Here is a 20,024-nt window from a genome sequence, read left to right on the forward strand (position 1 = left end):
CTTAGAAAAAAAATCAAAAATGCGTTTGGTAACTACACAAAATTTCTTTTTATTTAATAATATATTTGAATTTTTTAATATTTCTTTCTCTTTTTTTTTCCTTCTTTCCCTTCCCTTCCTTGGCCATGGTCGGTCGCCGGCGCCGGTGACCGGCCACAGGCCATGGCTAGTGAGGGCGTCGCGGCCCTCGCCGGTCAAGACGGCTAGGTTGGCCTCACTGTCGCGACCCATCTCCTTTGCCTGGGTCGCGACGGTGAGGTCGGCCTCACCGTGGCTGGGTGAGGCCTCGCCGTCGCGGCCGCGAGCCGCCCTCGCCCGAGCCGGCGAGGGGGACCCTCGTCGACCGGCCGGCGGTAGGAGAAGAACAACAAACCAAGAAGAAAAAAGAAAACGAAAAAAAATCAGAAATGGAAAAATTATTCCCGGAATCAAGAAGCTATTTTTTTTTGCTTCTTGATTTTGTTCCAAAACTGATTCTTGGAACAATTTTTTGCAAATTTGTGCCCGGGCACAAAAAATTTAACAAACGCATTTCTGTTTCCCAAACTGATTCTGGGAATTAAAAGAACAGAAATTTTCGCTATTTGGTAACTTGCCAAACGGGCCATTAGCATCCTTCTATTCGAAGCTAAAACTTTCATTCGAAGGTAAATATCACATATGCATACATAGAAATGTGAGCACACCCACGAGGGAAAAAAATTACACTTTCAGGAGCATGCATGGGTCGTGATAACATAAGGCTCAAATTAGCTCGGGCGCTCGGAAATCACAGGGCCAAGTAATCTCAAACTCCGTTGTTTCGCAGCATTCTAATCATGCAGTTATCTGGGAGTCAGGATCTTCCGATCCCTCCCTCCATCTGAAAATCAACTAGCTTATTAACGAGATTAGGGAACGACATTCTAATTAGTGATTGTGATTAGATTTAGAAAGAGATAGAGAGAGAAGGTAAAAATTGTGCATGCTTTCTAGAGAGAGAGAGAGAGAGAGAGAGAGAGTAGGGCGGGAAGGTCGCATTGGGAAGCGGACAGCATCGGAAATGGTGCACTACCCCAATCATCCTTGATCCGCCGGCCGCTGCGCACGTGTCCCCCCCGCCCTGGCCCCACCGCCGCCCGCCACGTGGCTCCTCCTCCTCCGCCTCCCTCCTCGCCTTCTCTCTCCCCTCAAACCCCATCTCCGTCTCTCCCTAGCTCCTCCTCACCTCCTCATATTACGCGCACGAGCGCAACGCGAACGCAAGAGCTCCGTCGTTCGATGAAGGGACCCCGAGCAAGAAAGCTCCCTGCATGTCAGCTTCGCCTCGTCACCTTTCGTCACCGCCAGCGACATTCCCGTCCTCTGGTTTAAGGAGAAAACGAGAGAGGGGGGGAAACCCATGGTCACCGTCGCCCCCGTGACGGCACGGAACGGAGGAGGAAAGGTCGAAGCTTTACGGTTCTTGATTCTTGTTTCTTCCTCTCGCCTGCAGAATCCGTGAAAACCCGCATGTGGGTGTCCCCCGCCCTTGCGCATGCAAAAGAGAGCGAAAGATAGAACGACCCACGTCGCGCGTTCCCCTCCTCCTCCTCCTGTTCCTCCTCCGTCTGATGAAGGGACTGTGACCGTGCGCGGTTGTGATTGTGGCTGAGCGACGTGTTTCGAAGGGGAAGAAGTATATAGATATAGATATAGATATAGAAATATAGTGGGTTGGAATGGCGGGGAACGAATGGATAAACGGGTACTTGGAGGCGATACTGGACAGCGGCGGCGGGGGGTCGTCGGAGCAGAACGTGCAGAAGGATGTGAAGATGAGGGAGAGGGGGGACTTTAACCCGACCAAGTACTTCGTGGAGGAGGTGGTGACCGGCGTCGACGAGACCGACCTCCACCGGACGTGGATCAAGGTGGTCGCCACCCGAAACTCCCGCGACCGCAGCTCCCGCCTCGAGAACATGTGCTGGCGCATCTGGCACCTCACCCGTAAGAAGAAGCAGGTGATGTTCCCGAGTCGGCTTTTTCGATGCTTCTGTTCTTTTTCCCGAGAATATCTGGTGCATCTATTCGGTGATCGTTATCGGCTTGTTTCATGGTGTATTAAGCGTTTCGGGATAAAAGAAGACAGGTCTAGAGATTGAATTTTGACACTCTATTTTATGGTCCTTTTAGAGTTGGATGGAAATATACCTAGTGCATTTACTTGGTGATTGTTGCAAGAAGTATGTTTGATTAATGTAAACTGCTCGTTTCGCGACGTTAAGCTTTTTTGGGCTTATCGTTGATTGTCGGCATAAGAGGTCGAGAATTCAAATCCCAACACAGTCTTTTGTGAATTAATTTATTATTGTCAGCTCTTGCCTTTTTGTGTTATTGTTGTGTTGCTTCATCCTTGGGTTCGTGTTCGACGTCCAGCTTGATTAATTGAGAAGGGGAAATTGTGAGATATATGCATTGTCCTGGGTCCGTTCTCCTTACAAAATCATGGTTACCTCACACACACATCGACGTGCAAATTCCAATCAAGAGTGTACATGCGCGTGTTGGCTTGGGCGACAGGCTATCTACATGTGAAGCTTGAATTTCTATAGATTCCTAAGCGGCAAAAGTTTTCAGATGAGCGGGAGCCTCTTTGTTTTGTGAGCTCTTATTAAAAGTAATTGTTTGGAATTGAGTGCCTATAATGCATGAGAAACAAAAAGAAAACGAGGATTTTGTCGAGAAATGATTCAGTTATACGAGGATTCCAGATTTGGGGGACACTTACAAGTAAGGAGTGGGGAAAAAGGAGAAACCAGTATGGGGGGACATATATTTAGTATGGACCAGGAATATCATGCCAAACAGAGGTTTTCGCTTCTATGAATTTCATACTTTTAACTCAAATTGACTGAGGTGTTTGGCCTATGTATTATTAGCCAATTGTTCAATAATTCGGCACATTCTGTAGGAAGTGCAGTCCAAGTTGGAACTGCATCATAAATTGAAATTCAACCCCCAACATATCATGACCAGAACAGATCTCTGTGGTGCACGTGGCGCCCACATGTTTCGAGCATTGTCATTAATAATATTGTTTTCGTGTTTAGGAATTTTGAGACAAACATGTATGTGTCATGAGCAAACCCAACATATTGCGATTCAATTGAGTTTTGTTTCTGAAGTATCATGTCACACTAAACTGAGTTTTTGACTCAGTGTAATCCTTTCCGATTTCCCAATTTTTCAGTTCTCTATAAAGCAGAGTTAAAAGTATTGTTGTGACATGCTTCTAGTCATAAGTTCAATATACCAGGAAAACTAATTGCTATGATGCATGTGGTATTATTAACATGTTTCCAGCCGTGTGATTGATTGGTCTTCCTGAGTCATTTTATTAGTTAGACATATTGCGCATTGGACAAACCCAACGTGCATTATCTGTTACAGAATATAAACCCGGAATATTGTAGATAGTGAAGGCTTTGAGTTCACAAAGATACTAGTACTAGATGATGTCAAAGATTTCATGTTCGGCTCTCTGTTTACCCATTCTTGCATCTTTTCCCATGCCTTGTGTCTCTCAATCAAGTATGTGTGGTCCACCTTTTAAGCACTACTTTGTTCTCTGTATCTTGTGCTAGAGACCATTCATTGTTATATTGCTATTAGCTTTATCAAGGCAAAGCAATTGCCTTCCCTGTATCTTCTTAGTTTTCCAACTGAAATTTAAGGAGCCTTCGTCATCAGTTGGAATGGGAGGAACTGCAAAGGCTGGCAAAACGGAGATGGGAACGGGAACAAGGACGGAGGGATGCGACAGAAGACATGTCTGAGGACTTATCAGAAGGAGAGAAAGGGGACATTGTGGGAGAGTTAATGCTGAGCGAGACCCCAAGAAAGAAGTTTCAGAGGAATTTTTCCAATCTGGAAGTATGGTCAGATGATAAAAAGGAAAAGAAGCTTTACATTGTCCTAATTAGGTATAGTCTTTCTTTGGCTTAAGTGTTATTTAGTCAACTTCTTGCAATTGTGTGCCTATGAGGAGATATATATATAGAATGTTCAGCATGTCAGCAGGCGAGAGAGTGTAGCTTTCAGCTTCTTGTATTTATGTTTTGGAAGTAATATCAGCTGAGACATACAACTTACAAGGTACCGTTAATGTTGTCTTGTCAAATAAAGAAGGTATCTTATTTCATTTCCCTTCTGAAATTCTACTGAAGTAGGTTACCCTTTTCGTAACCGAAGGATAAACCATCATAATATAACTTAATCTTACACCAGATATGCTGATCTAACAGAAAGGTCATTTGTCTTGAGTTCATTAGGCTACTTGAAGTTAGAGGAATAAACCATTTGGACGTCATCCCGAACACCACATCGTTTAAATTTTGGGCCCATTTATGAACTCCAAGATACTCTAGATCTCAGCATCGATCTTTTATCTATTCTCATACGATCCGTCTGCATTCCTACGAATTGTAAATTCATAATTCACTCTGGGCCTAAAATGATGCTGTTTCAACTCATTGATCCAACTTATTGTTCTGACCAGTTTGCATGGTTTGGTCCGTGGGGATCAAATGGAACTTGGTCGGGACTCTGATACTGGTGGACAGGTATGCACACCTACGTTAATTTATATTGATTCTCATGCATTGACTAATCGAAAACTGTGCACAGGTTAAATATGTGGTAGAGCTTTCTCGTGCACTTGCTAGAATGCCTGGTGTATACAGGGTTGATCTTTTCACCCGCCAAATCTCCTCCCCAGAAGTCGACTGGAGTTATGGCGAACCAACGGAAATGCTAACTGCTGGCCCAGAAGATGCCGATACCAATGAATTGGGAGAGAGTAGTGGGGCCTACATTATAAGGATTCCATTTGGTCCACGAAATAAGTATCTCCACAAGGAATTGCTCTGGCCATATATTCAAGAATTTGTCGACGGGGCTTTAGCTCACATTTTGAATATGTCAAAAGTTCTCGGCGAACAAATAGGCGGGGGCCAGCCTGTATGGCCGTATGTGATTCATGGTCATTATGCAGATGCGGGAGATAGTGCTGCTCTTCTCTCAGGTGCTCTTAACATCCCAATGGTCTTAACGGGTCACTCACTTGGGAGGAACAAACTCGAGCAGCTCCTCAAGCAGGGACGGCAATCAAAGGAAGATATAAACTCGACATACAAGATCATGAGGAGAATCGAAGCAGAGGAACTTTCTCTTGATGCCGCTGAGCTTGTCATTACTAGTACAAAGCAGGAAATCGACAAGCAGTGGGGTCTTTATGATGGGTTTGATGTCAAGCTTGAGAAAGTTTTGCGCGCTCGTGCTAGACGCGGGGTAAACTGTCATGGGCGGTACATGCCGAGGATGGTGGTAGGGATTTATCCTTTCTTGCTGTTCGTCATACCTCAGTCAAACATGATTATCTTGTTGGCTGTTCGTATATTTCAAAGGTCTATTAATGTCATTTATATTCATAATCATATTCAAACGGAAATAACACAAGATTTGTTACTCTAAAGGTTACTAAATCGTTCTGTGGATCACTAGAATTGATGTACTTGTCCAAAGAAGGGATTAAAATTAATAGTTGAATAGTCATTCGTAGGGCGCTCGTCTATTTAGTTTCTGATATCACTGCTTCTTTTACAGGTCATTCCTCCTGGCATGGATTTTAGCAATGTCAATGTCCAGGAAGATACCCCTGAGGTTGATGGGGAACTGGCAGCACTTATTGGTGGTGTTGACGGCTCTTCCCCCAAATCCCTCCCGGCAATATGGTCAGAAGTGAGTATCTGAATTTTCTTTCTATTTCTAATAAGAAATTTATCTAAGAAACGCTCTGATGGCACTCCTAAACAACGCACTAGAAAGCAACTATAAGGTTGACTGGCCAGCTCTGTGGTAATTACTAATAAGAATTGGTTGACTGGCGTGCTTTGTGGTCTAACTCATGCCACGAAATAATGGCCCTCTTTTTTTGGCCTTCCTTGAAAGAATTGTTCACAAACCTTCTTCTCCAATGTACATTCCTGGAGTGATTGTCTAGGATTTTGCATTGCCATCGTGTTTATGCAGTAGCTTTTGTTATCCTTGCTCACTTAGAGCGTCTTTTCTGTCAGGTGATGAGATTCCTCACAAACCCGCACAAGCCGATGATCTTGGCTTTATCAAGGCCAGACCCGAAGAAGAATATAACAACTCTTGTGAAGGCTTTTGGAGAGTGCCGCCCTCTAAGGGAGCTTGCAAATCTTGTAAGAATGATGTTTGCTCTGTATAACTATGACATGAAAATCCAGATGTAACTAAGTGGCAAGCTTTTTCCGCAGACATTGATCATGGGCAACAGGGATGATATAGATGAGATGTCTTCTGGAAACGCCAGCGTTCTTACAACAGTGCTGAAACTAGTGGACAAGTATGATCTTTATGGGCAAGTTGCCTTCCCCAAGCATCACAGGCAGTCTGATGTTCCAGAAATTTATCGTCTAGCGGCGAAAACAAAGGTTTTCTTCTTCACCGTATTCAAGGTCCACGGCCTCAGTCTTAACATGATAGGAAACTAATCGCACCTCACATGTTGCAGGGCGTTTTCATCAATCCAGCTCTAGTTGAGCCGTTTGGTCTTACTCTGATCGAGGTATTATAAAGTTTATTTCTTGTTTGTAAAAGATGGTTCCTAGAAGTATTGAGTACCACTTCATCTGCTTTATGAATAATGTAGGCAGCAGCACACGGGCTTCCAATGGTGGCTACTAAAAACGGTGGACCAGTTGACATTCACCAAGTAAGTTTGACCTGCCCACAGCGATGTCATGCAATATGTGTCCCACAAAGTTTTACACCCCCTTTTTTTTTGTATTCAGTTCAGCACGAGATGTTGAATTGGGAATTTCTTTCTTAATCCTTATATATTGCTATGTGATTTAGGCACTGAATAATGGGCTGCTCGTGGACCCTCATGATCAACAAGCTATTGCCGATGCACTGCTCAAGCTGGTCTCAGAGAAGTCCTTGTGGCATGAATGCAGGAAGAATGGTTGGAAAAACATACACCTCTTCTCATGGCCTGAGCATTGCCGTACGTACTTGACTAGGGTGGCAGCATGCCGGATGAGACACCCGCAATGGCAAACTGCTACTCCAGAGGACGAAATCCCAGCCGAAGAGTCATTCAATGATTCCCTGAAGGACGTGCAAGATATGTCCCTTAGGCTCTCAGTTGACGGAGAAAAATCTTCATTAAATGAATCTCTTGACTATGCCGCAATTGCTTCTGGAGACCCAGAGCTCCAGGACCAAGTGAAAAGAGTTCTTAGCAAAATTAAGAAGCAAGAATCTTCTGAATCGATTGACATTGAAGGTGGAAACAAACCACTTGAGAGTTCGGTGAGCAAGTATCCCATATTGAGGCGGCGACGTAGGTTAATAGTTATAGCTGTTGACTGCTATGACAGTGATGGGGCCCCCGAAAATAAGATTGTTCAGATGGTGCAAGATGTTATGAAGGCTGTCCGATCGGACCCACAAGCCGCTAGGGTCTCTGGATTCGCTCTATCGACAGCTATGCCAGTTTCAGAAACCATGGAATTCTTGAAGTCGGGGGACATCCAAGTGAATGAGTTCGATGCTTTGATCTGTAGCAGCGGGAGCGAAGTGTATTACCCCGGGGCCTACACAGAGGAAGATGGAAAGCTTGTTCGGGACCCGGATTATGCATCACATATCGACTACCGTTGGGGTTGCGAGGGCTTAAAGAAGACCATTTGGAAGCTGTTGAATACATCAGAAGGGGAAGAGAAACTTGAGGAACCTTTTAGTCCCATCGAGGAGGATACGGAATCAAGCAATTCGCATTGCATCTCATACTTTATAAAGGAGCTTAGTATGGTGAGCAGAGTCTATTGTTGAAAATGTGCAGAACGGTCATTAGAATATGATTACTAATTGACTCTAACAGTAATGGCAAAAGGGTATTGATAGTGGAATACTTTGCAGGTGAAGAAAGTGGATGATTTGAGGCAGAAACTCAGAATGCGGGGACTCCGTTGTCATCCGATGTATTGCCGGAACTTAACTAGAATGCACATTATTCCTCTTCTGGCATCTCGAGCACAAGCACTCAGGTAAATTTCTTTTTCTTCGTAGTTGAATGGGTCAAGTTAGCCCAAATTAACTGTTCGTCAGGGTAGAAGTTCCGTGACATAATCCAGATGACTATACTTGCTGATTTAGTAGGTTGGTGTGATTTTGAAGTTGAAAACTGAAACATATTCTATCAAATCCATAATTGGGTCATTGGCTTATTAGACCATACGTGGCACAACAGTGCATTATTTGACCATTGTCCCGAATGATTTATCAGTCCAGGATTTCCAGTTAGAGAGGTCAGATAATAGGAAAATTGTTTTCTTATATTTGGCTGAAGTAAAAGTTAGTGTCTCCATGACAGGACGGATTGCTTTTCGTGCAAATAACCGTCGTCATGGACGATTTCCTTAATTTCTTAAGCAGATTGTCATTGTTTCTCATGTCAGAGGGTTTGCATTATTTTTTTCTCCTTAGGTACCTGTTCGTGCGCTGGAGATTGAACGTTGCAAACATGTATGTCATCCTCGGGGAGAGCGGCGACACCGACCATGAGGAGATGATCGCCGGGGCCCACAACACTGTCATAATGAAAGGGGTGGTGTCGAGGGGGTCGGAGGAGCTGCTCCGGATGACGGGAAGCTACCTGAGGGATGACATCGTCCCGGGGGAGAGCCCGTTGGTGACTTACCTGAGTGAGGGTGCAACTCCAGATGAGATTGCTGGTGCTCTCAAGCTGGGCTCTAAATCAGCCCCTGGGATGTGATGTGATAGTAATAGTAACGCATTTGACTTATTTCTCTTTTCTGATGCACCTTCTAACAACATTAAGAAAGGTGCTTCAGCTACAGCATTATTTGCCAAAGATGGCTAACAACTTCATACCTTATTTGGTAGTTGTCATATATGAACTTGCAAGTTCTATATGCGCCGTTTGGTCGGTCATGATGAATTTTAAATTGTCGTAGCGGGAATGCAAACTGCCCCATTTTGAGCGCAAGCATGGAATTTCATCGGATTAGCTATCCATAAATTTCTCTTGTCTTCCACCTTTTCGAGTATGGAAATCAAGTTCACATTTGCCGAAAGCTCCTTCTTACCTTAAACTTGGATTTTTCTACCAGAGTTTGTTCGATATAGTGATTATTGTACATCTAAAACAGGACGGGCCAGGTTCGATCCTCGCGATTTGATAACCAAATGTCACTTTAAAGTTGATTGAATGTTATTGGGCAAAAGTACACTATAAGTGCCATAACTTGTGTACGGCGATCACTTTGGTGCCATAACTTTTTTTCGGATCACTTTGGTGCCAAGTCGGAGGAAAATCGATCACTTTAGTGACTCCGGCCAAAATTCCGGCCAAAAAGCTGACCTGGCATTTTTATTTAAAAAAAGAGTGTGACGTGGATATTGGGGTCAACATTTGATGTCCACGTGGACGAGCAAAACGACGTCGCTCAGTCCACGTGGACAAGAAGGACGACGTCGTTCCATTTAGGATAGCAAACGACGTCGCTCAGTTCAAAGGTCTTAGCATCGCGTCGCTCGTCACACCTGCTTTGTCTCCCTCGTCCAGTCGCCGTCGCCTGTCGCTCGTCGCTCGTGGCGCCCTCATTTCGTCGCCGTCGCCATCGCCAACGCCGTCTCTTGCCTTCCCCTCGCGGTCGGTCGGCGTCGCTCCCTCATCCCGTGGACTGAGCATCACTCGTCCCGTCGGCGTCGGTCCCGTCTCCGTGGCAAATTACGAAGGTCGGTCTTCAAATAAGGGCTGTTAATTTCTATTTTGCTGAATTGATCGACACATTGTGCTTCATTGTCGGATGTTTCACTCAATTAATTGGTAGATTAGGGCTGCCTTCGGGAAATTAGGGTTTGAAGTAGGAAATTAGGGCTCGAACTTGGGAAATTGGGGCTCGAACTTGAAATTAGGTCTTGAACTTCTGAAATTAAAGCTTGAACTTCATAAATTATGGCTAGTTGTTCGGATATTAGGGCTTGAAGTGGATTCGATTGTGTTGGTGCCGGGCTGAGTATATGCGATAGACTATAGTCCATGTGGGGACCTCTGTCATTGTCACCCATGTGGTCTGATGGTGGCTTTTTCAATCTTGTCGACCATGTGGGGGACCTTCATGTGAAACTGTGCTCTTTTTCCTATGTGGTGTGGTCCCGAAAGCTAAAATATTGAATTTTTTGGCTTTTTTCCTTCAATGCAGGGTCGATATGGGGAATAAAGACACAATTATCGGCATCATTGTTCTCTATGGAGGAGAATTTGTCATCGGCACTGACAAGTGGGAATACTTTGGGGGACTTGAAGGTACTGTTTATTTCGATAAAAGCAAGCCAGCATATATTAATCTCATGAGGGATATAGTTCAACAATTAAGATGTAAAATAGGAAGTTTGCATTATTGTGTTCCTGGAAGCAGCTTGAAGGACGGTATTAGAAACTTTCATGATGATAATGGTGTTAAGGATATCATCTACCATTATCTTCATGGAAAAGAAGCTGTTGTGTACGTTGAGTCCTATAGTGATGGTGAATCTGATGAAGGGGCTGAGGGAGGAGACGTAGGTGATGGTGCTGCTTTACCTAGTACTCAGGTTGGTGCTAGTTCTATTATAGATGAAGCTGGACATGAGAGGGATGAGAGGGAGGCAAGCCATGCAGTGAGTGAAGAGTTCACTGGATTTGAGTTCACTGGATTGTCGTGGGAAGTTGCTGCATCTAGTGAATCAGATGATGAGGGTGTGACAAATGTAAATTTACCAAGTGAAGATGACGATGAGGAACTTGCACAATCAAGGCAAAAGCAAAGGGAATTTGGAAAAAAATCAACAGCTGCACTTGGAGGATTGCATGAAGCTGAACCAGGACATAGCATTGATGGAGCTCCAGCTGAAGGTAATGACACTGATTATGAAGAAAGTGGCTCTGATGAACAGAATGATAATTCTGAAAATCAGCATGAAGATGATGATCCCGTTGTGCGCAGAAGGAAACGTAAGTATCCGTTATACGATCCTGGCTCTTCTTCTTCTGTGTTGACTGTAGGTCTGAAATTTTCTGATGCCAAACAATTCAAAGAAGGGATTATCAAGTATTCAATAGCTGAACAGAGGACTCTTCAGTTCACTCGAAATACGCAGGACTATGTTAGAGCAAAGTGTTCTCAACCTAGTTGTTCGTGGAAGATATATGGCGCACGTTCAAAGAGGGACGGGTCATTCCAAATTAGGTCATTACAGGAGGAACATACTTGTTCCATCATGTTTGACAACAAAAGGGTAACGAGTGCTTGGTTGTCGAAGCACTTCTTCGATACCATCAAAGCGATGCCTGATGTGAAGAGTGCTGAGCTGAAGCAGTTGGTAAGAGAGCAGGTAGGGATTAACGTGTCACTCAATCAGTGTAAAAGAGCCAAGTATAAGGTGATGAGAAAAATTCTAGAGAGGTACAAGGAAGAATATGGTCAAATTTGGGAATATGTTGGAGAATGTAGGCTGCAAAACCCGGGTAGTCGAGTTTTTGTTGAGGTTGTGGACCGGCCACTGCCTAACCATGGGACTAACTTTGACCGAATTTATATTTGCTTCGATGCATGCAAGCGGGGATTTGTTGCTGGTTGTAGACGAGTCATAGGGTTAGATGGATGTTTCTTGAAGGGTGTGTGCAAGGGAGAATTGTTGGCTGCCATTGGGAGGGATGGCAATAATCAGATGTTTCCAATTGCTTGGGCTGTTGTGAAGGTAGAGAGCAAGGGCACTTGGTCGTGGTTCCTGAAAAATTTGATGGCGGACCTTGAGATCACTAATGGAGGAGGTTGGGCATTCATGAGCGACCAACAAAAGGTAATGCTGGTGCAACTGCACAAACAATATTTATGACATTTTATCTTGCACATGCCTTTATTAATGCCTTGATGTATGAATTCTTGTAGGGACTTCTTCCTGCTCTAGCTGAGTTGATGCCATTTGCTGAACATAGGATGTGTGCGAGGCACATATATGCAAACTGGGCAAAGATCTACAAAGGGGAGAAACTACAGAAGCAATTTTGGATGATAGCTAAGAGCACCAACATGGCTGATTTTAGAATTCACAAACAGCAGCTGCTTGACTTGACGAAGGACGGTTATGAAGCACTTTTTCAAACTGAACCCAGGCATTGGTGCAAGGCCTTCTTCAGTGAAGAATTCAAGAGCGATATCATTGATAACAATCTTAGTGAAGCCTTCAATGGCAGAATTTTAGAGGCGAGGTGCAAACCAATCATCAGCATGCTTGAGGATATTCGAGTGATAGTCATGACAAGGCTGCAAAAACAGAGAGATGAGGCTGCGAAGTGGACTGGACAGTGTGGTCCTAGGATTGCTAAAAGATTGGATGACAACTTGGCGAGTAGTAGGTTCTGTCATCCTATCTGGAATGGAGATGATGGCTATGAGGTCATGGAAAAAACAGACAAGTATGTTGTCCAATTGGACAAACTAAAGTGCTCATGTCGAGCTTGACAACTTTCTGGAATTCCCTGCATACATGCCATTTGTGCCATCCAAGCGAAGTACCAAAATCCCAAGGATTACCTGCATGGTTACTACCACAAAAGCACATATCTTGCTGCTTACCAGCACATGATGCAGCCTATTAGAAGTACAAAATTCTGGGAGCCAACAAATCATGAAGCCCCTCATCCTTTACCACTTAAGAAACAAATGGGAAGGCCTAAAAGGAGACGAAGAAAGCAGGAGGGAGAGCCCAGAAGTAAGAAGATGAGCAGGTCAGGTGTAGAGATAAAATGCTCATATTGTCGTGAGGTAGGTCACAACAAAAGTGGTTGTCATTTGAAGAAGCAACATCAGTTGCTTCAACAGCCAAGTGGAGGGACTCAAATTGGATCAAGTGCAGCGCCAGCACAAGAACCAGCTGAAGGGGCTGCTGAAAGGCCTGCTGGAGGGCTAGCTGATAGGCATGCTGATTGTCTAGTTGAAGGGCCTGCTGAAGGCCAAGTTCAAGAACCAGCTGAAGAGCCAACCGGAGGCCCAGGTTTAAGGGCAACCTCCTCCTCGACTGTTGCACAGGCTAGGAGAAAATATCCAGTAAGCTATATGTATTTGTATTAATCTTTAGTGAGCAGACTTTGGCTTTAGTTGACATTGTTTTGTTCTTATCAGTTGAGAAGAAAACCAACTGAACAAGCAGCTCAGGTTCCTCAAAGTGAGGCACCATATCAAACAAGAGGGGTCCTTGGCAGAAGATTAAGGCAATATGGTTATGGAATTTATACGGACTTCAATACTGGAGTGACTATTTTGCATGTAAGTTTTGTGCATCTCATGCATTTCATTCGTGAGTTTTTCACTTTTATGAAAATATTGCTTCTTCTCATCCATGATTATGTTGTAGCCTGGGAGGAGTTCAGAGGTTCTCATATCTCAAGTTGGCCCAAGCCAAGAGTCAAGAGCTGCACCAAAAAGAATCCAACCAATGTCGCAAGCAGCTGGTCCGAAGAGAAGAAGGGTGGCTGCAGAGAAGAGTGTTCGTAAACTGCCACCAACAAAAAACTCAACATTAGTTCCTGATCAACCAGCACATGCTGACAGCTCCAAAACAGCCACCAACACCAGTAAGAAGAAGATAGTTGCTGCGCCTAAGAAGAAATCTCGAGCAAGAAGGCCAGTAGAACAACCTGCTGGTCCAGCAGTTGAAAAAGATGCAGTTGGAGCAGTTCAAGAAGAAGCAGCTCTAGCTGTTGAAGAAGATGCAGCTCAAGCAGTTCAAGAAGAAGCAGCTCCAGTTGTTGAAGAAGATGCAGCTCCAGCAGATCAAGAAGAAGCAGCTCCAGCTATTGAAGAACCTGCATCTTCAGAAGAACAACCTGCAGTTCGTCCAGTTCGAAAGAGTCAAAGAATTATGAATCAATTCAAGAAGCCGTCGAAAGGAAAAGGAAATGGTGGATTTATCACTATTGACTAATGAGAGGGTGTTGAGGTGATTGTTAGTTTTTGTGAAATTAGGGAGGTTTACCGTATTGGCTAATAGGAGGTTGATTTTTTGTAGTCCTGGAATGTCATTGACTAATGGGATGTTGTGTGTAATGACTAAATTCGATGTTTTGGTTAAGGTGGTTGTGATTTTCATATTTTTGGACACGTGTTTGTTCTGTTTTAGTATAGTACTGGTGTAGTGGGGTGCTTGTAAGTTGCCTCAGTAAGTTAATATTCAAAGAAACTTACTGATGCAGTTGGTGGGGAGGGTGGGAATTAGTGCTGCTAGTGCTGATTTTTTGTGCTATTTTCATGTGCAATATGGTGCTTGCACCAGCTGCTGATTTTGTGTTGTTTGAGAGTGCAGTATGGTGTTTGTACTAGCTGCTGATTTTATACTATTTGGGAGTATAGTATGGTTACTATTTGGGAGTATAGTATGGTAGCTGATGATTTTGTCATATTTGGGAGTGCAGTATAGTGCTTGCACCAGCACGCCAGCACGTGCTGGTGCACGCATTTTGAACCGGTTTTGAATATGGTTTGGGGGCTGTTTGAACCAGTTTATGAGTATGGTTTGGTGCTGGTGAGCAGTGCTCGTACAGTTACTGCTTTGATTCTGGAATGATCTGGTTTAAAGATTGGTTTGTTGGAACCAAAGTCTCCATTTTTCAAAGAAACACACGGCATGACACTTAAGTGATCAACTTTCGGCCACAATTGGCACTTAAGTGATCACTTTTGAACCACGACTGGAACTTAAGTGATCACTTTTGAACCACGACTGGCACTTAAGTGCTCACTTTTGAACCATGACTAGAACTTAAGTGATCACTTTTGAACCACGACCGCACTTAAGTGATCACGATTAGAAACATTTGGCACTAAAATGTCAAGCTTTGAACTTGTGACGACTTCATAATTTGTTCTACGCAGAGTTAACTTGCGGCACCTCATTTTTAGTAGTGAGCCTTACTCCATAATATGCAACCATCTAACCAGATGAAAAAAATACAACAAATGAGCAAGTGAATATGCAGCAAATGAGCAAGTGCAGCAAATGAGCAAAAATATGAAGCAAATGAGGAAGTGCAGCAAATGACAGCAAATGAGCAAAAATATGCTGCCAATGAGAAAGTGCAGCAATGATAGCAAATGAGCAAAAATATGCAGTAAAATATGCTGCAAATGAGAAAGTGTAGCAAATGACAGCAAATGAACAAAATTATGCAGCAAAATATGCTGCAAATGAGGTAGTGCAGCAAATGACAGCAAATGAGCAAAAATATGCAGCAAATGAGCAAAAATATGCAGCAAAATATGCTGCAAATGAGGAAGTGCAGCAAAAGACAGCAAATGAGCAAAAATATGCAATAAATATGCTGCCAATGAGGCAAAACTGCATCAAAATATGTAGCAACAAAATACTAAGCAACTCAACATTGAGAACCAATAAATTCCAACCTTCCATTTGTCATAGATTGCAGCAAACCTCTTGTTACATACAAAAATTGCAGCAAACTAATAACACAACCGTAGCTACAAATTGCCAAATACACGTACATAGTACAAGCCTATCTTAAATTATGGTAGACTAAGAAACTTTTGCTCATAACTGACATTACATTTGACCATAAAATAGGCTATGAAAAATATCAATAACACAATCAACAATCGATAACACTTTCTTTCGATTTTCATCCTTCGAACTTCCTTCTTCAAATGGTTGGCCAGAGATGCTAAAGCCTTCATTTCAGCTTGCAATGAGTCGACAACGTCCAACTCGTCCAACTCGTCCATTAATGCAGGTGGAGGTTGATGTCGAGCTTCAAGTAGCTTCACTATCACCTCTGTTGCTCGATCTGAAAATTTCGCATCAACCCACTTGAAGAATTTGCACTTCGAGCCTTCTCTATACCTGGCGCATCCATGGAATCTTCTCCCGGGGTTCAATCGAGTCCAAGATGTTCTTCTTGGACTCGGTAATCCACAATAGCAGAAGAACCGACCTTCTTCTTTACTTCGTTCAAACGAATTTGAGCCCCTAGTGAAGCTCCTGCCATCCATTTGTAACCTTTGGTTGTCAATTTCGGGAAAACAAGGAAATAATATGGCCGGTTAGGGTTTGCAATTGGAGAATATGTCCAATTAGCCGATTTAGGGTTTCTATATTTGGGGGAGAAAGGTTGAACGACGTCGTTTTCGCTATAAGGGCTTACTGGACTCTCCGGCCTGCTCCGGCCAGCCATCTCAGCATCGAATATTAATAAAAAAGAGCCACATCAGATTTCCGGCGTGCCATGTCAGCTTTGGCACTAAAGTGATCGATTTTCAAAAAAGTTGGCACTAAAGTGATCCAAAAAAAAGTTATGGCACCAAAGTGATCGCCGTACACAAGTTATGGCACTTATAGTGTACTTTTGCCAATGTTATTGTGGCTTTGGACTTGAGATAATTGAGGGCTCTAGCGACACATATTCAAGAACTCTTCTGTTATTATACTGTAGTTCTCTTTGGGCTAAGTAATCGTTGGCAGGTTAGTGATGTATTGGATGTGAGAGTTTTACAGGGTCATTTTAAGGCTCATTCGTCAGGGCCCAGGAATTAAGGCTCCGGAAGGAATTCTAGGGGCGACCATATGGATTAATGGGATCCCGATCTCGATTTCCTAGTCAATATGAGGCGGGGCGGACATCGGATTAGCTCGGCGAGAATAACAGTCGGAGTGTCGCATTCATATTAGAGCGAGCAGATGAGCTAAGCAGACATACGTTTGGAGTTGGGAAAATTGTCAAATCAGTCCTAAACCTATTGTACGGCGGTCAATTCAATCCTAAACCTTTTAATTTTGCCAATTCAGTCCTAAACCTTTCTAATTCTTGCCAATTCAATCCTTCCTGCCAATTTTGACCGGTCGACGCTGACGTGGCCGCCGGCCGTCCGGCCAACGCTGACGTGGCAATTTTTTATTATTTTTTTTCAATTTTTTAATCTTTTTTTTTTTCTGATTTCTTCCTCTGGCCGGTCCGGCGACCGGCGGCCGGCCAGAGGGGAGGGCCGGCGAGGTCGACCTCGCCGGCCTCGCCGCTGCTGAGGCGAGGCCGACCTCGCCGTTGCGACCCAGGTGACGGCGAGGTCGGCCTTGCCTGCCCTCGCCAGATCTGGGCGAGGCTCGACCTCGCCGTCGTGAACCAGGCGACGGCGAGGTCTGCCTCGCCTCAGCAGCGGCGAGGCAGGCGAGGTCGACCTCGCCGGCCCTCCCCTCAACAGCGGCGAGGCCGGCGAGGTCGACCTCGCCGGCCCTCCCCTCTGGCCGGCCGCCGGTCGCCGGACTGGCCAGAGGAAGAAATAAAAAAAAAAAAGAAAAAAAAGAATAAAAAAGATTAAAAAATTGAAAAATAAAAATAAAAAATTGCCACGTCAGCGTTGGCCGGACGGTCGGCGGTCACGTCAGCGTCGGCCGGTCAAAATTGGCAGGAAAGACTGAATTGGCAAGAATTAGAAAGGTTTAGGACTGAATTGGCAAAATTAAAAGGTTTAGGACTGAATTGGCCGCCGTACAATAGATTTAGGACTGATTTGACAATTTTCCCGTTTGGAGTTTGGAATAGAAGGTAAGAAAGACAAGCCGAAAGCGACCCACTCTATTAGACCTCTCGCGTGATCGTTTTGATGATGTATTCAATCAAGACAAGAGCCGGATAAAGTCAGGAACCGTCGGTCACCTTTTCAATCAAAGCAACGACGAGCCCAGTACCACTCAAAGCAGCAACGAGCCTAGTATTACGACCGTTAAGTTTTAGAGGGTCATTTTATCATTCTTTTTAGTATATTTTTATTATGGAGACGAGTATGTTACGTTGTTACTGACTTTTGGGGGTTCATTCCAATTCATTCCATAATAAAAGCAACATTAGTCACGATTTTAGATATTCAAAGATCGACTTACGATAATGTAGTCCTAACCCTAAACCAATTCGTATATCGCATGTCATATTGCACATTTTTTGTGACGATCTGGACTCGTCGCATCAATCCTTTTTGTCTTATCCACGAAGATTTTTGTGCTCGCTATACCCCCATTGCGAACTGTTAATCAAAGTAGGGTTTCGATCCTGTGAAACGAATGATCAAGAGTGCAAGGTTGAGGTGATCTTCCCCCTTTATTCTTATGGAAAAGCTGAAGTGGATTGCGGACAAGGAATCAACCAACATGGACAAACGAAAACAAAGGGAATATTCCCAAAGAGGCCACTTTCAATCCACATTGGATCTAACCCACTTTGATTTGCTCTTTAATTCGATGCCATATTGATCAAATGTGCCTATGTCATTGAAGAACCAACAAAAAGATGAAGGCATTGAGAACAAAAGTAGAAAAGACAACTCCATGTCCACGCATGCAAGAACCACTTGGATGCTTTCTTCTAGACTTCTAGCAAAGTCATAAGTAGCTCATGAAAAATGAGATGAGTCTGCAGCCCTAGGAGGTATCGCACCTCTCGGACTTTTTGCCGTCGTATCTGAAAAATAGAAAATCATATCTGTTTAGGTTTGAGATCTATTGAACGACCGAGATCTGCTGCATTCTTCTAGGGTTCGAAATTAGATTTTTTTTTTTAATATCGAATACTGTGAATATGTCGAAGAAGGTAAAGATGTTTGCATCTAGAATTTTGTAGGATTCTTTCGCCATAATTTGAGATTTCTAAACGTTCTTTTCTTTTTCTGTTTTCATAATTTCGACGGAAAGCAGAGGAAGCGTTCGAAATTCTAGAACAAACTCAACAAATGTATTTTAGGGTCTTTTTCATTTCTATTAAAAATTCTAAAATTCAACAATCACGCGTTTCTCGTAAATTCAATTGGATCTAAAACTAATGAAAAGTCAAATTGCGAGAGTCACGAAGGAAAAACCAAAACGTACTTAAAAACAATTCTTACTAATCAAAGTATGATGTCTTTCGTTAACATGCATCATAAAGTTATGTCATGCATTACCTTTCGATGATACTTTGATATTAAAATATGCATTTACGTATGAATGGTTATAAAGTTCTTATGTCATATATTACCTTTCGACGATAATTTGACATTAAAATGTGCATTTATATAAACATATATATATATGAATAGTTATATAGTTCCTTAAAAAACTCATTATTATTTACTCAACAGATATTGTTAGTCTTGAAATAATTAAGTTCTTCGAAAAATTCATTGATATCATAAAATATTCAACTTTAAAAAACCATTGAAGTATATGAAATGTTCAAAATTTAGAACATCAATATAATATGTTCAGTGATAAGGAAAAAGAAATTGATGGGCAAAGCTCGCACATAAGCAAGTCACATGGGGCAACTATATGCGAGTAATATCCAACTTTAATTAACAAATGCCTAATTCCCTAAAAATCCCAAACTTTAGATCAACTCCTAATTTTACTCCAATTTTTTTTTACTAAAAAGAATCCAAACTCTAGGTTCAGTTCCAAATCTGCACCGAACTTTTTTGGTAAAAAAAAAACCCAAACTTTAATTATAGTCCCAAATTTGCCTCGAATATTTTTGTCTAGTAAACCACCAACTTTAACTATAGTTCTAAATATCCCCCGAATTTTTTTTCTCTAAAAAAAAATCAACTTTCAGTCTAGTCTCAAATTTGCCCCCGTTATCCCTCCATACAAAAATTGCCATTAGTTGTGTTTTTTTTTTTGGGGTTTGTTTCTATCCTATCCCGTTTCTATTTTACAAGCTACTGTGCGTGCTATGTGCTATGCTTAGGTTTTGAAACCCTGCTCCCTCACTCACGCATCCTCATTCCTAGCTCCCTTGAGAAGATGGGGAATCGAACTCTTCACATTCCCCTAACCAAATGGGAAGGATGGCCATTGGGGCAACCCCCCAATGGTTCACCATTAGTTGCTTAACGTGGCAATTTCTCGTCGGTAACAAATCCACATTAGCA

General features: G+C 43.1%; 2 protein-coding genes across 2 annotated transcripts; both read left to right on the forward strand.

Moving 5' to 3' along the window:
* Positions 1-1,223: 1,223 nt before the first annotated feature.
* LOC115683500 (probable sucrose-phosphate synthase 3) lies at positions 1,224-9,035 on the forward strand. Its single transcript, XM_030608029.2, has 12 exons — positions 1,224-1,982; positions 3,712-3,944; positions 4,520-4,583; positions 4,648-5,346; positions 5,626-5,760; positions 6,096-6,227; positions 6,303-6,479; positions 6,560-6,613; positions 6,698-6,760; positions 6,904-7,863; positions 7,972-8,099; positions 8,539-9,035. The coding sequence occupies exons 1-12, from the start codon at positions 1,701-1,703 to the stop codon at positions 8,825-8,827; spliced, it is 3,216 nt and encodes a 1,071-aa protein (XP_030463889.1). The 5' UTR covers positions 1,224-1,700; the 3' UTR covers positions 8,828-9,035.
* A 2,656-nt stretch (positions 9,036-11,691) lies between these two features.
* Positions 11,692-12,581, forward strand: LOC130135357 (uncharacterized). The gene is made up of 2 exons (XM_056304320.1): positions 11,692-11,919; positions 12,009-12,581. Exons 1-2 carry the CDS (start codon positions 11,788-11,790, stop codon positions 12,579-12,581), a joined length of 705 nt encoding a protein of 234 aa, XP_056160295.1. The 5' UTR covers positions 11,692-11,787.
* Positions 12,582-20,024: the final 7,443 nt, after the last annotated feature.

This window comes from Syzygium oleosum, unplaced genomic scaffold (genome assembly GCF_021117445.2).
Source record: "Syzygium oleosum isolate NSW1041296 unplaced genomic scaffold, Sole_v2.1 Sole_v2.01, whole genome shotgun sequence".
Classification (NCBI taxonomy): Eukaryota; Viridiplantae; Streptophyta; class Magnoliopsida; order Myrtales; family Myrtaceae; genus Syzygium; species Syzygium oleosum.

What these genes read in the sequence shown, in the direction of transcription:
- LOC115683500 (XM_030608029.2), top strand. Translation starts at nt 1,701, where the DNA reads ATGGCGGGGAACGAATGGATAAACGGGTACTTGGAGGCGATACTGGAC. An exon ending in TAAGGGAGCTTGCAAATCTT is followed by an intron (nt 6,228 to 6,302) that starts GTAAGAATGATG and finishes CTTTTTCCGCAG; the next exon opens with ACATTGATCATGGGCAACAG. An exon ending in GTCTAGCGGCGAAAACAAAG is followed by an intron (nt 6,480 to 6,559) that starts GTTTTCTTCTTC and finishes CACATGTTGCAG; the next exon opens with GGCGTTTTCATCAATCCAGC.
- LOC130135357 (XM_056304320.1), top strand. Translation starts at nt 11,788, where the DNA reads ATGTTTCCAATTGCTTGGGCTGTTGTGAAGGTAGAGAGCAAGGGCACT. An exon ending in TCATGAGCGACCAACAAAAG is followed by an intron (nt 11,920 to 12,008) that starts GTAATGCTGGTG and finishes GAATTCTTGTAG; the next exon opens with GGACTTCTTCCTGCTCTAGC.